The sequence below is a fragment of the Amborella trichopoda genome, chromosome 9, assembly GCF_054954075.1.
Source record: "Amborella trichopoda isolate Santa Cruz 75 chromosome 9, AtrichopodaSantaCruz75HAP2 v2.0, whole genome shotgun sequence".
In the NCBI taxonomy this organism is placed as follows: Eukaryota; Viridiplantae; Streptophyta; class Magnoliopsida; order Amborellales; family Amborellaceae; genus Amborella; species Amborella trichopoda.
In genome coordinates this window covers 1,352,255-1,367,356 of record NC_142344.1, presented here as the reverse complement: position 1 = coordinate 1,367,356, position 15,102 = coordinate 1,352,255, and the positions used below count along the sequence as shown (strand labels likewise).

The 15,102-nt window shown below is 35.6% G+C and overlaps 2 protein-coding genes across 14 annotated transcripts; one reads left to right on the top strand and one right to left on the bottom strand.

Annotated features, from left to right (window-relative positions):
* Window positions 1–1,471: 1,471 nt before the first annotated feature.
* LOC18437558 (transcription factor MYB74) lies at window positions 1,472–5,290 on the top strand. Its single transcript, XM_011626324.3, has 3 exons — window positions 1,472–1,707; window positions 3,808–3,937; window positions 4,356–5,290. Exons 1-3 carry the CDS (start codon window positions 1,575–1,577, stop codon window positions 4,885–4,887), a joined length of 795 nt encoding a protein of 264 aa, XP_011624626.2. The 5' UTR covers window positions 1,472–1,574; the 3' UTR covers window positions 4,888–5,290.
* A 539-nt stretch (window positions 5,291–5,829) lies between these two features.
* Window positions 5,830–13,201, bottom strand: LOC18437556 (Ubiquitin carboxyl-terminal hydrolase family protein). Of its 13 annotated transcripts, none has more exons than XM_088846887.1 (7): window positions 11,362–13,200; window positions 11,025–11,141; window positions 10,033–10,084; window positions 9,365–9,823; window positions 8,207–8,936; window positions 6,805–6,976; window positions 5,830–6,178 (listed from the first exon to the last, which is right to left on the bottom strand). In XM_088846887.1, the coding sequence occupies exon 1, from the start codon at window positions 13,098–13,100 to the stop codon at window positions 11,643–11,645; it is 1,458 nt and encodes a 485-aa protein (XP_088703013.1). In that variant the 5' UTR covers window positions 13,101–13,200; the 3' UTR covers window positions 5,830–6,178; window positions 6,805–6,976; window positions 8,207–8,936; window positions 9,365–9,823; window positions 10,033–10,084; window positions 11,025–11,141; window positions 11,362–11,642. The 13 variants fall into 13 exon arrangements, 12 of the variants coding, with proteins under 12 accessions (XP_088703013.1, XP_088703015.1, XP_088703014.1 ...); XM_088846889.1 differs by lacking the exon at window positions 10,033–10,084 and adding an exon at window positions 7,549–7,670 and having other exon boundaries at window positions 9,365–9,558; XM_088846888.1 differs by lacking the exon at window positions 10,033–10,084 and adding an exon at window positions 7,549–7,670 and having other exon boundaries at window positions 9,365–9,536.
* Between the last annotated feature and the right edge of the window lie 1,901 nt (window positions 13,202–15,102).

Sequence of the window (15,102 nt, the reverse complement as noted above, 5' to 3'; positions counted from 1 at the left end):
CTTTTTTTTTCTTTTTTTTTTTGGGTAAGTGGAACTCGACTGAGCCCACTCGAACTCATGTCAGCTTGAAAAGAGCTCAGTAATGGCGCATCTTGCGGATGCAAATTTTATTGATAAACTTAAAGTTTATCAATGAAATTGTAATGGAATCCCTTATTAATAATTTACAAATATTGTTACTAAATTAATAACAAATGCTGTCGGAATATACTTCCCTATTTTTATATTTTAATGATGATTTATTATTTTACTAATTATATGCTATATTTCTCTAATTTTTTATTTTTATATTATTTGAAATGCTTCAATCTATTTCCATCCATAACTATATTTTTCTTTTAATTGTATAGACTTTAATTTTTCTATAGTTTTTTTTAGTTTATCTATTTGAATTATTTATGACACAAATCTGAGGCCTTTTTGAGCTTGTACATGACTGGACTGAGTGCGGTCGAGTTATTCATCCTAAGCAACATATTGAGGACATGTTTGGCTCGAATGAAAAATATTTTCACATGAAAATTTTTTTTATGAATTTTTTTTTTTATATGTAAAAATACTTTCACATCAATTAAGTATCAATTGGTCCCAAAAAAAATACTTGGTCAAATTAGTGTAAAAATATTTTCACACTTAAACATATAACAGAATTATTTCCCAAAAAATATTTACGATTTCATTAATTTTCATAGTTGAAATTTCTTATTTTTTGTGATATTTTTAGATGAAAGGATGGCTTTCTCGTGATATGAGAATTGAAGGTTTTTTCTTCTATTACAGGTTCCGACTTTTTTCGGTTTTTTTTCTTCCGGGTTTTAAACCTTGTCAATGGTTGCAGGTTGATGAACGACGCGTGGCAGTTTACATTTATGTCATCTAAAAATCCAGCATCAAATGCCGGTGTATCTCTCTCTCTCTCTCTCTCTAAATCAATCTATATTTCTTTTTCTCTCTAAGTCACTTACTTCGCGCTCTCTAAATCAACATCTTTATCCCTCTAAGCTTGCCTAATGCAAGCTCTCTCTCTTAATCAAAACCTCTAATTCCACTTTCTTTCACTTACACACTCTTTTTTGAGTTTTCTCTTAATCAAACTTTCTCTCTGTAGCTCCACTTCAAGTTTCTCCCCTTCTTTCATGAATTTTTTCTGTCTCTAATCAATACCTGTCTCTCATCAAGCCCCATTTCTTGTTTCTCACTCCTCTTAAGTGTATTCTCTCTCTAAACCCCAGCTCTACTCTCTCTCTCTCCAGTTGTTACCCAAAATCAACTTCTCTCTAAAAAAGTATGGCCAAAATCTCTCACTCTCTCTCTCTAGAATAGGACACGTGCCGGTGTAAGAAATGTAACCTTTAGGGGTAGCATCAAAGGCCGGTGGTCTCTTTCTCTCTCATCTCTCTAAGCTTTGACTTGCAACGGGAGCTTATCATATGATGCTTATAAATGAGGTAGCCCCCACGGAAACAGACCCTGTTCTCTTTCTACCTCTGCTCATTTCCCTCTTCCGTTTCGAATTAAGGAAGTGGTCGATTTTAGAGAGAGAATAGAGAGGATTTTAGAGAGAGAAAGAAAGCATGGGTCGTGCTCCTTGCTGTGAAAAAGACGGTCTAAAGAAAGGGCCATGGACACCAGAAGAGGACCAGAAGCTCATACAGTACATAGAGAAGCATGGCCATGGGAGCTGGAGAACTCTTCCAAAAAATGCAGGTGAATTGAAACTTAAATGCTTTTTAAATTTCCAAAAGGGAAAATAATAGAAAAAGAAGGGAAACCCATTTGTTTATTTGAGGTTTTGGGTTCTAAGGAGTGAGAAACAACAGATTTTAGAGTGGAAAACAAACGATTTTAGAGTGAGAAACAAATGATTATAGAGTAATGTCCTTGTTAACTAACCCTTTGTTGAGTTGTTATAATCGTTTTTGTTTGTTCTTCTTTTGATAATAATATCAACAATAGAAGACATGAATTATCCTAATATCAAAATAGAATAAATGGTTATAGTACATCTTACAAGGTTTATTAAGCCAAGAAAAAGATATGAATTGAAGTGAAACTATTTCTCTCTCTCTAGATATGAATTGAAGTAAAATTATCTCTCTCTCTCTCTCTGCCTCATTTTTTTATTTTTTTTATTTTTATATTTTTTTTGCAATCGTTACTACGAAAGTTCACATATAACCAGTCCTTGAGAATAACTTACCAGAACAAACTCAAAGAAAAAAAAAGAAGTTTATATACACAACCCGGGTTCAATACAAGGCAGCATATGCTTTTTCTATACACAGGTGCAGTGAGTATGCTTCAAGAAATTACATCGTCACAAAATGAATATTTATCAAAGGGTGTGGTTCCAATAATGGAGGGGGATGTCAACGATGCGTATTGTATATCTTACAATTGTGTGTAATTGTGATTTATTTATTTTTATAATTGTAATACTCGTGATTGAAACTGTCACTAGGACGTGACTTTTGAAATTTAAAGTTATTAGCATTTTTCACTTTGTTATGCAGTATAGGTAGATTGGTGTGAAAATAAAAGTGTACGAACTTTTTGGTGCATGTGGCTGAGTGATTTGTTGCTTTGTTTTGGTTTTTCCTCTTTAAGTGTTATTTAAGAAGATTTATGAAACCATTAAGAGAAGAACTATTTAATATTGGGTGGGGTTTCTATAAGGTGTTTACCTCTATACAAGTAAGCTCTAATTAAAAAATTCAAATTTAAAAAAACGGATCAGATCAAGAATATTTATAAACACTAAAAAAAAGTTAAAAATAAAAAGTCCAAGTAACTTAATATAAGATGTATTATTTTTAGAATTTGAAATTCTTTTTTTTTCTTCACATACATACATCTCGAGGTCGAAACAATCAATTGAAAGGTTTCGCAACTTTAGAACCCTCTTTTTTAATTGAATTTTTGAAGTGCATCTTAATTCTACAACACAAGGATGGAACCTTATATAATTTTTTTCCTTTAACATTCTACTCATGTTAATTGTCCTATAGAAAGCTCTCATAATCGTTTTTGCAATAGCAATAGAAGAAAATGCAGAAAGCTCACAAAGGACACATATCATATACATAATAGGTTAATAATGCGATAGAAATTAGTGTTTAAGAATACTATCACGGGATGTTTAGAGCGAGGTGTTTAGAGTGAGATACTGAAATTCAAATAGATAGTTTTCGTAAAAATGCTTTGGTCATGAAGGAGTGAAATTGGGAATTGCCCCTCCATCAATATGAGATCTCTTGTGATGTGTGCTTATATGTAACTTCAGAGACTGTTTGAAAGCATGACAAAAAGAGTTAAACAGGGAATTTGTATAGTTTGCTTGATGAAAGATGGATGGTCTCTTTGTGGACAATCCCAATTTAAAATATTTTACATTCATTTTTGCCAAAGATTCATAAACCTGGAGCACTTGAGAATTCTATTCCCACCTCACATTCATGATTTTGGAGCTCCCAAAATAGAGCTGCTCTGACGATCTTTAAGTAAACAAAATGCTTGCTCTAGAAACAATATAAAAGAGACCATTTTCATGACAAAATTCATTTTTTTCAAGAACGATAATTGTAGTGGTTTAGATGATAGACCTACAAAATTTTGGATCCAAAATCCATCTCCGGGATGGACCAAGAAGTTAGGGTGCCTAAAAACGAAGGTATAGATTATTCAAGGTACTTGGAAAATTTACTAGTCAAAAAAGAAAGAAAGAAAGGGGAGAGAAAATGATCTATAAATGGGATTCTTTTCTAATTAATGAGTTGACAAAAGTTTCTTTGCTAATGCTTTAAACAGGACTGGCCAGGTGCGGGAAGAGTTGCAGGCTGCGATGGACAAATTATCTCCGACCAGATATCAAAAGGGGGAAATTCACTCCTCAAGAAGACCACACCATTATTCACTTCCATAGCATCCTTGGGAACAAGTACCCCCTCTCTCTCTCTCTCTCTATAAGGCAACAAATAAGCCACTCTTTTTGAAATATCCCCCCCCTCTCTCTTTCTCTCCAACAAACAAACTCGAGATCCATTTCCGTAACCAAAAACCTGATGGATTTTCCCATGCAACTTAATGGTATTTTTAAGTAGCTGAAAGGGATGATCAAGAAGCCCATGTCTTTTCTTTTCCTTCCCTCTATTTATGAATGGTATACTAGATACCACTGTATTCCCTTTTCCATACAAAACAATTTCTTTTTTTCTCGAGGGAGAGAGATCGTTATAATTCCAACTCAGGCTTTTTTAAACCCTGTTTTCTTGTTATGTCAAAACTGGTTTACACATCAGAGGGAGAGAGTTGTCTTTCAAGCTGAGGTTTTACTTTTACCTGTCTCTATAACGCAGATGGTCAGCTATTGCTACACATCTGCCCGGAAGAACCGACAACGAGATCAAGAACTACTGGAACACCCACCTCCGAAAGCGCCTCCTCCGTGATGGCATCGACCCTATAACCCATCTTCCAAGATTCGACATCGGCACCCTCCTCTCTCTCCTCCACTCCAACTCTTTCTCTCTCTGTAACCCAAAACCAAATCTCCATTTCACGTCTCTCAACCCACAATTCCCTACTGCAACCAACAATGACATTCATATCAACAACCATTCTCTCACACCTCCACCCAGCTCCGACTTCAATTCTCAAACTACCCCTGATCCACAATACACTCTAGACTGCTCCCAAACAATGCTACACCCTTCTTCAATGCTTTTGCCAGATACCCATTTTTCGGCGACTATAAACGTGCCAGAAAATCCTTTTCCGGAAATGAATAATGGAAATGGGCGTGCTATCGCAGAAGAAGACAGCCATTATTGGAGCAATCTACTGAAGTTTGCAACTGAAATTTCATCCAATTTGAATTCACAGCCATAATAAACTGAGGAAGATAATGTGGGATTTGTCGTACTAGAGAAGGGTCAAACTATGGAACTATATATGTGAAAAGTTTGGTACTTGTTTTTTAAAGAAAAAGGGCAAAAGAGAAGTTCTTAACCACAGCTTGTGAAAATGATTGAAGCTTTCCCATATTTTCTCAAAAGTGAGAATACACCCCACCTAAAAGGTCTCACTGGTTTGACTACTCAAATGAGTTGGGGCAATGATTCTTAAATCTAACATGATAGCAATTTAGTTCCAAGCAGTGTCTTAAAAGTCAGACCGTCGGGGGTATTCCGGCTTCTAGTTGAAGGACTCCAGATCTGCCAAATCAGGTGATCTGGATTGGCTAAACTGATCCAGCAGAAAATTAATATAAAAAAAAATAAAATTGTATAGAGCTATATTCCCTGTTTCAGGTTGATAATTTTAATTTTAAACCATCAAACAACCATTAAAAAAATGGGAATAATGTAAAATTAGAGCGAACCGGACAGACTGGAAGGGAATCAATCCGAGTACCCTTGAATACCACATTGAATCTGAAACAGTAATTTTAAAAATCCTGGTGCAAGTTGTAAAGAGAGAGACACGGCCTCCCAAGTCTATTGCAAGTGTAGAGAGAGAGACAGAGAGAGAGAGATGACTCAATAATACACGGGCTTTTACACGTTTTGTGCACGAAACTAGATGCAACACAAGCGCACAACCACATAATTTGAAAAATGAATAAGGTGGAAGATAGATTTTGTATACAAATAGATCATCACCTCTGTGCACAAAGGTCACAAAGACCCCAAGCCATTGGATGTGAAATCAGATGGTTGGGGAGTGTCATTTGCCTGCACAATGTCTCGTGAAAATCATTGCGGACTTTAAGCACGTTCAATACTATACTTTGAGACATCCAATTTCATATCTAATACAATGATTGTGATCTTTTTGTACCAATGACAAATGGTCTTCATTATACTTTCCCAAAGGAAAAAGGATTTGGAAAAGATTAAGCAAAATAAATAAATGCTTGCTGATTGATGTGGCCTCAAATGAACCACCACAAGTGCTAAGTTTCATAACGTTCAGTCAATTTTAATATCAAGACAAAAGCATAGAAAAATGCACATTTTTCTGCAAATTTAAGTAGTGGGTTCAAAGAGACTCAAACCTGATGATTCGCACATGCATACACATCAACATACGCTATTTAGAAATCTTTCTTGGTATGCTAATGCTTGTTTAGGACGCACCAGCTTCTTCCTTCATCTGCTCATATAATAACCACATTTTGCTGCAAGAAATAAGAAGAAAATAAAAGGTGAAAAGCGATCCAAATCCATTATTACATGCGGAAAAAAAAAACAACCACAACAATAAGAAAGACACAAAATCATATACTCAAGAAGAAAACCAGAGACCAGCATAAAGCAAAAGACAAACCCAGGTATAATTATGAAATCTGGTGTTTCTTTTGAGTAGACCCTGGTTATCTATAGTTCCATTATTCACTCATAAAAAGAACAAGGTAATCATATACATGAAGAAATGCTAAGAACAGTAAACTAATCAAAGCAAACCCCAATCCTACAGTCCTGCATCACAATAAGAAACCCAAAAATCTAGAGAATTCTAACAACTTAGAGATTCACTATTTTCAAACAAAAGCAACTTAAGCCTGAGACCAATAACAACTTTGAAAATATTTAAAAGTCCATGTTAGGATCGTGGAGTTAGGAAAAAATGAAGCCACAGTAAGCCTCCTCTCCATTCATCTGTCGGAGATTCAGATTTCAGAGTAAAACACATTCAGCAACTTCTTTTATAATTTGACATTATTATTGTTATAATCATTCCAAATTCTCTTGCTTATTTTTGTTGTTTATGATTACAATGTAATGGTCTAGGAAGGGTAATGACCTTAAAACTTTTCCTTAACATGTCCTGCGTCCGGGAAAAGGGGCTGGGTTGTGTTCGGCAGGCAACCAACATAAAATTTTGCCAAAACTTATCATGAATCTTTAACCTACAACATCTGCTCATGCTAGGGCATTCACCGCAATCCCCAGAAGTGACGCACTATACCAGAACCCTGGTACATTGAGAAATGAGCAAGGGTTAGCTAGAGCGTTAGGCCCTTAGAGCAGAATAGCAAACTAAGATTTGTGTAGCCGACCCCAATTAATTGGAAAAAAGCTAAGATGATGATGATGATGATTACAATGTAAATGGTTGATTCCTTAATGGCATTCTTATATTTGAAGCCCCTCATATTTTTTGCTGATTAGGCACCATTTAGAGTCGATTTTGTCATTGAATCTCCTTATCAAGTCTTATTCATGGAACAATTCAACCAACAAATAAATTATTTTGACTGAATAAATTATTTTGACTGCCGTTATATAATGCAATCATAAATGAACTTTTCTTTTTGTTTTTTCCTTTTTACATATTCTCGGCATTATATACACTATATTTCATTCCTAGCTCACGAGATCATAAATGTTTGGTTGCTGCTAAATTCCTACTTGTTTTTTTGCAGAATAATTTGAAAATTTTGTGGGATCTTTTTGTCCAATCATCCAAATATTGTGGAAATTTACTAACAGTAATACATGTACAATAAGTTGAGTTTTTTTTTTTTTTATTTTTAAATTTTGTTACCTAAACAATTAATTGATCATTTGAAAGTCGCATATTTGTTGAGGACCTTATGGGTACATGACCCGGATCTCCTTTTCATCATTCGATCGATCGTTGAAAGACTGATGAATACTAACATCAACCTGTGCATTGTCACAGAAGTTATGTTATGATTCAGAATCACTCATTAACAGCCCTCAAGAATCTGCAGAACAACAAACATTTGCAGAAAACATAGATTTCCAAGCACTCCCTCTACAATTTTTTTGAACGCCTCCATATTTAAGTGTATGAAATAACAGACCCATGGATACTGAGAAAAGAAATCAAATCCACCATCCATGGTGAATTTGTGAAAGCAAGAAGAATACCATGCAAAAAAAAAAAAACGCATCTATTTGCAAATCATTAATTATCTTCAAACATTTCCAGTCCGTGTGCCTTATCAAAACCATAAATACTTCTATTCTAAACCCACAAATAATTTAGATGAAAGTCTCAGAGTACATGACATTTAGAATATCCCTATCCCTATTTACAATTTTGTCTTTATGTGTGTGTACGTGCACGTGAACACATGTCAATTAGTTAACAATTGAAAAAAATCTGCACTACAATTATTTAAGGCCCAAAATTATGCAACTATACATTCTATATCACAGTTAACCTGGCAACTGACCTCACATCATTCCAGACAGTCAATGGCCGTTACATCAAACACCACCTTGCAGTTCTGAAGCCAGGCTTCTCGAGAAAAGCACGATACATGACCACCGGCTCCCAGTTTAAACCCAGTGTATTGTCGAGAACATTACGAACTATCTCAGGGTCAGCTTTGGTCCAGTGCATTTGAAAGTGCTCAAGTTCTCCATCATGAACATCTCTAGCAGTTGGACAATATACATAATTGTCATCAAATTCTTCTCTATCAGCTGCTTTTCGAAGCATTTTCTAACTAACAGCCAATTGGCCACTTTCAATGAAACAAGAGCACCGAACAGTAGTATCTGACACATAAGGATCTATAATTGTTAGCCAAAATGGCAGTAGCCACATCCTCAAATGTACACCTTAAATCCAAAGGCAAGAACCACATCCCTGCATCTTTTTGCGAGGGCAAGAGACCCTGCCTCTACTATCAGATTCACATTCGAGTGCAAGATTTTCTTCATTCAAAGAATAAGATTTCAGGTCAGTAGATTTTGTTTTCATCCTTCTGGCATTCTGAGGCTCCTCACCATGCAAATAAGACCTCTCTTTCGACACATATTCAAAACTGTCCTCTTCACCACCTTGAAGCCTGAGGCCTTCACAAAGATCTCAGCAGCATTTTAGAGGGATGTCATATGAACGGTTTCAGCAGCTGCAATGGAGGTCCACACTCCACAATAGATGTGTTACAGTTATCACTGGACCAAAACCCAGAGATATCGATCGCAGTCAACAATACTTTAAAGGAAAGAGATCAAAAAATTGCATAACATTCCAATAATTACTGAGGCATGAAAAGCCTCCCAGTATAAGTGCTCATCATTGTGACATACTGCCTGTTGTATTTGTACTTCAGATGGAGGAACACCTCCACACAGAGAAACTATTAGGGCGTGAAACAGCAATAATCATAATTTCAGATTGAAAGATTACAAAGAATTCAGTAAATGTCTGACGCCAAATACTTTAAGGAACAATCTGGTTTGGACTTTGCATGCCAATCTGTAGATTTTTTACTAATTTTTAAGACCAATTGAATGGGATCTGTTAGACCGTCAGTCAGGTCAGTTTGAACAGGCACCCTAGCCAGTTTGTGAACTCTCAATCTTTATAATCAGGTCCATACCTTGGATGGCAGCCTCTGTTTCCTTCTCCAATTCCTGTTCTTGGTGAATTAGCTTCAGCAAAGGAAGGATCTTGCGTACCAAATATTGAAGTTGCCGAATCTTCTCCTCTTTGGTTATCTCCTTCAGATAGCTCCGAATGGAAACACGAGGGTGGGAATGATTATAAAAAATCTACCCTCACCAGTAAACATTCCTAAGTAACCCATGAGGTAAATAAACTATGAAACAATGGCAAATTAAGCAACAAATGATTGGACATCAAAAAGTGCAAACGTAATTGCATATCATTAAACCAGCAACTCTAGAAAGATCTCAAAAAAATTTATTTAAGCAGCAAATGGTTATGTGACACTAAGACCTGTTGGCTCTTAATCAAATGCAGGCAAGCCTTGCAATTGCAATACCCACAACAGACAGGACAAGCCTCTTCTATGCTCTCCCCTGACAACTGCAGATGCCTATGTCCGGCGAATCGAGAACAATAAAAACAACGGATAACCATCAAATAAACCCCTCAAATACCAACACTAGTTCAACCCTACAATAATAGCTTAATGCACGCAAAAAAGTAACAGCTCTAGAGTTTCATGAGAATAACGTTTGCATTTTAAAACTTCTTGGAAAATATCCAGAGTTCAAAATAAGAATGAAGAAAGAAGCAAAATACCAGAACCTAAATCTTGTAATTTTCCACATAGTAGCTTACTCCATGATTGAATCTGCATAACCCAAGAAAAGCCATTTCTGAAATTTCTTGATCATTCATGCTCTGATGTTTCCTGTTTTCTCTTTTATAACATCATCATCACCAATTGTAATAAAACCACACAGCAAGTTTAACATGGAAAAACACAGCAAGTTTTTCAACTTTTTGCATGAAGAAATTTACCCCAAGAAAATAAAAATACAAACAAAACAAAACATTTTTTAGCGGGAATTGAACCCAGCTTTTCACCTATGGCATAATGCAACCACTATCTAAGAAACCATGTGTTACTAAAGTCAATATGAATCTTAAATATCCATTTGGCAAGTCAAGTCGACTCATGCAAGGTTTTCCAACTCAAAACAAGTCTTTTGTTAACTGCGACAAATAACAACACAGTTGATTCTTAAAAATGTATCCTTCAAATATTTATTTAGTACAATCTGACAATATGAATTGATTTCGAATGCATTTATAATTATGATTCAGTGCCCATTTGGCATATATAAGAGAAAAGCTTGGTTTGTATAAGTTTCAAACTTTGGACTACTTAATGATACCAGTAGGCTTTGCAGTATCACATCATAACATTGACATCCAATGTTACAATAAAATCAACTCAACTCAAAATGAGCACCGAGCTTTCCAGTAGAATTGGCCAAGAAGGTTAACAATGGCATAAAGTACAAAATACATGTATAGAGAGACAAAAGAGTAAAATAAAAAACCAATGGCCTTTAATAGAGCAGAATGACGGACCAGAATTCATGTAGCCGACCCCAATCAATTAGGAAAATACTATGATGATGATGATGATGAGTGAGACAGAAGAGTAAAAACCAATCAAATATTTAGTTCAATAATCAGTGTAAATTTTGCATATTAAACAAAGAACGGACAAATTTAGAATAAAAAAAGATAAGACAGAACATAGATAGAAGATACCAACATACCATCTTGTTAAGCAAGAATGCAGTAGCGTTTTCTGCCGCATTCCATGCACCTGACCATGTGCCGTTATCATTCCTTTGACATAGGTGGCACATGTTGCTTTGGGCATTTGGTTTCCTCTAAAATAAATAAACAAAGCATTACAAACACTGGGAGATGATGGGAATAATGAAGAGAGATTTCCAACTTTGAGAAAACTATAATTTTCCAAATTTAACTCTGGGAAACAGTATAATGACTTTGAGAAATCTTCTACTTGTCAAAAAAAAATAAAGAGGAATCCGGCCAACCCAAAAGAAACTTTGAGAAATTTATAATTCACCAAAATTAGCAATTTACCTGTGAGATTTTTACAGTGCAGTGTTCGTTGTTCTGTGACTATGTCTTGTGCCTAGAGTAAGAGAGAACAGTGAATTCCATCTTTGGTTCTATGTACAGGACCCAGCCTCATTTTGGGCCCTCAATGGTTTGATCTTTTACTTGTTGATTCAGTTGCACTTTCTTCCTATATTTTCCCTCATTTATCAATTGAATTCCCCCCACCCTTCCTTCCCCTGCTCTCACCCTTTTCTTCTATTAAACCCACATTCTCTCCCTTTTTTTCTCTATCATTTGTTTTGTTAACTCCCGACCTCCGCTGTTGTGCTCAAGTCCTTCGACTGTGAATCCATCATACAACTACCACGACGCCCCAATAACACGAGATCAAGCATCTTTCTCCTTGCAATACAAACTGGGTTTGGCTCAATTAAACAACCTCTCTCATAAGCTTCTCTCAAGAAAACTGTATGCACCTTTCCCTTTGTCGAAATATAAAATAAACCAGGGTGATCAAGAAACAAATCCCTTATATTCAAATCGATCCGAAACCATTTCCTGAAATGACTTATCTTCTCCACCTCCACCATTTTCTCCACAGTCAAGCTCAGGAACTCGTGAATAATTGCAACTGCTCGTTTCTCCAGTCCTGCGATTGCAGCCTTTGGTTTCCCCTTATTCCATCTCTTGTTAACTCTGATTTCACTGATGTCTTCATATGGTCCCCAATAAGGAAGCTTTTGCCATTCTCTAACCCTAGCCCTAAATTCTTTGCTCAGTTTCATACCAGGTGGGAACCCATGCTTGAAACCAAACCTAATCTCTGATTCATCCATGGATTTCTCTCTATAGTTAGCGACCCTCCATTTATCTACAGCTGGTTCAGGAGTATAATTCAGGTCCAGATCGATGAGTTTCAGAATATGAGTGTTAGGTTCATGGGCATCAATCAGAGAGAAAATTATAGGGTTCTTCGCTATAATCGAATGCTCAAAATTATCAGGCAGACCCAATTCTCTCCAGACCTTGAAAATGGCTCGCAGAGGCAATGATTTGGTGTCTGACATCAACAGAAGGCGCCTTAATCGGTTGATCACGAGAGTTTCAGAGGCTTCAATGGCTTCACTCTCTTGTCGAATTATGGCCATGGCAGTGTCTGTTAATTTGCAGAAAGGTTCCTTTAAGGTTTGGTTATAGAAGATGGTGAATATATGGGGAAATTTCCTTAGAAATGAAGGAGCTCCTCTATTTAGATGAAGCTTTTGGCTCAATTTTGAGAGGAACGATAGAGATAGGTGGAGATCGGGATTTGCAAGGATCAGGTCCTGAATCTTTATGACCTTGAGGTAGTGTTTGTAATCATGCATGAATTTTTCAAAGGAGTGGTCTCTGTGTCTAGTTTCTACATATTGGACTGAAGTGATTTTGGTTCTGGTTTGTGTGAGGTTCAACAGAGCTTTAGAGGCAGAGAATGGTGGGTTTCTAAGTTGAGTTCTAGAGAGAGACGATACTGGGCTTCCTAGATGATTTCCGGAGAAAGATAATGGCAGGGTCCAGAGCAGATTTCTAGAGAGAGAAAGTGGCGGGTTTCTGAGCAGGGTCTTACAGAGAGAAAAATGAAGGTATCCCTGTAGAGTTGCAGTGAGAGACATTAAAGGATTTGGAAGCTGAATTCCAGAGAGAGATAGTGGACCGTTTGATAGCATACTTTTAGAGAGAGAAAATGGCGGGTTTCGCAGTGTGTGATTGTGAAACGCCATTTTCGGGCTGTGATGTTTTAGTGAGAGAAAGGGATTAGGGTTTTGAAGAGGACGGCGGGGCGGGAACACGGAGGCGGGTATGATGGTTCCCACGTTTCCTTCCCTATTTCATTAGATTCTCTTGCTCTTGTCAGTGCCGTTTTTCTCTCTCAATGCCAAAAGATTTTTATACTCCTGCGGGAGTATACTGTCCATTCATTTCTTTCAGGTAAAAGCCCCTATTGCAGTAATTTAAGGAGGAGTTGGGAAGATTAAAGATAGGACCCAGTTTTTATGTACATATGTACATATGCGGGCCTCTTAATAAATCTATTTTAGAAATGGATTTTAAGATTTAATTTTTAAAGATAATGTAATTTTTAATATAGTCATAATGAATATGAATAAATAAATAAATTTTTAAAATTAGAAATAATAATTCTAATAAGAAAACATTTGAACCGTTCGTTTCTATTGTTTTTAGATGGAACATCTACTTGCATCCATTTTTAAGATGGATGCTTTACTCTTTTTGGACCGCATATATAGAGATGCAATACAGCTCGCTTGAAACAATTTTTCTTAAAAATAAGACACTAGGCATCATATAATAGGGTGGGTTCCCAACCGGATGTATTAATTCAATTACTCTTACCTACATGGCTACATAAGCAATCCAACATCACATATAGATAGGGGTGGTAACGGGTTGGGCCCAATTAGACACAAGAACCAGAATAATATATGGATCCAGGTTTTGAGCCTAGACTTGACTTTTCAAGTTAAAAAATTGACCTACACCCAAACCCAAGGTCAGGTCTTCTCATCAGGTCTTGGCTACCCCTAATCCTATGTGGGCACAAACTCTTTTTTTCCCTGTGGGGGAAGAACGCATAAGGTGTCAGCCTCATACTCTTTAAATAAGATGTAGTTAAATATACAAAAGGTTAAAATAAGCCATGAGCTTTGTAAAAATAAGGGAATCTTCAACTCAAAACTTGTTGTATCTTTAAATTGATCATCTCGACTTTTATCATTGTAAAGAAAAATTAGGATTTCAAGCCTTAAAAATAATATATTTTACAGCATATTATCATGACAATTTATTTTTAAGTTATCGTGGATCAGCAAGATCTAACTATTTTTTGAGCTACGAGTTTTATAATTATTGGTAGAAATAGATTTTAGAGTCATCATTGGAATTTTTTATTTTCAAAGTATTTTGTGGACAAGATTTAAAGAATAAGTTTTATCTTTTTTTTTTTAAAAGGCTTAGGCCTTATAAAAAAAATGCATCTTTTAAGTATACTATTAACATAAGACGTACTCATAAATCCATTGAAAAAAGTTGCATTGATACTGGAGAACTATCAAATTTTTCGTCTCAATCTCGAGATGTATGGAAGTTATGGAAAATGGTTTAAAAAATAAAAAATGGTAGATATTTGTAACACATTATATATACCGTCTATTTTCGAACTTTTTAGGTATTTTATACATGTGTTTTTTTAGGTCTTTTTAAATCCCCACTATGAACTTTTGTTTTTATCTATTTTTAAATATTTTTCTATATTTTGCCAGTTTGAATCGATTTATAATAATTAGAATCGTCGATTTAACTAATCGATATGAATTTGTGGAGTAAATGATCCAACTCACCGATCCGAATTTAAAAACATTGGTAAATAATTAAAAAACTAGCAATTTAGAGTAAACATTAGGAGTTTTCATTATTTGAAAAAGGAAGGCTTAACGAAGTGTTTCTAAAATTAGAGGGAAAAGCATTTCAAACCTAGGACTTATCAATTGGCTAATGGAATTTAAAAACCTAGGTTATATCCCATCCAAACAGTATACTCGTCCTAAAAGCTGGTTTAAAATATCCGACATTAAAAGTTTTGATTTTATTTGGTTGAAGTCCCTAGCGAAGACTTAGTTTTCTAAAAACAAGGGTAATTTAAACAATCAAATTAGAGAATACCTTCAAATAATATCGAAAAATTGGTTTTAGTATTGGAAATCT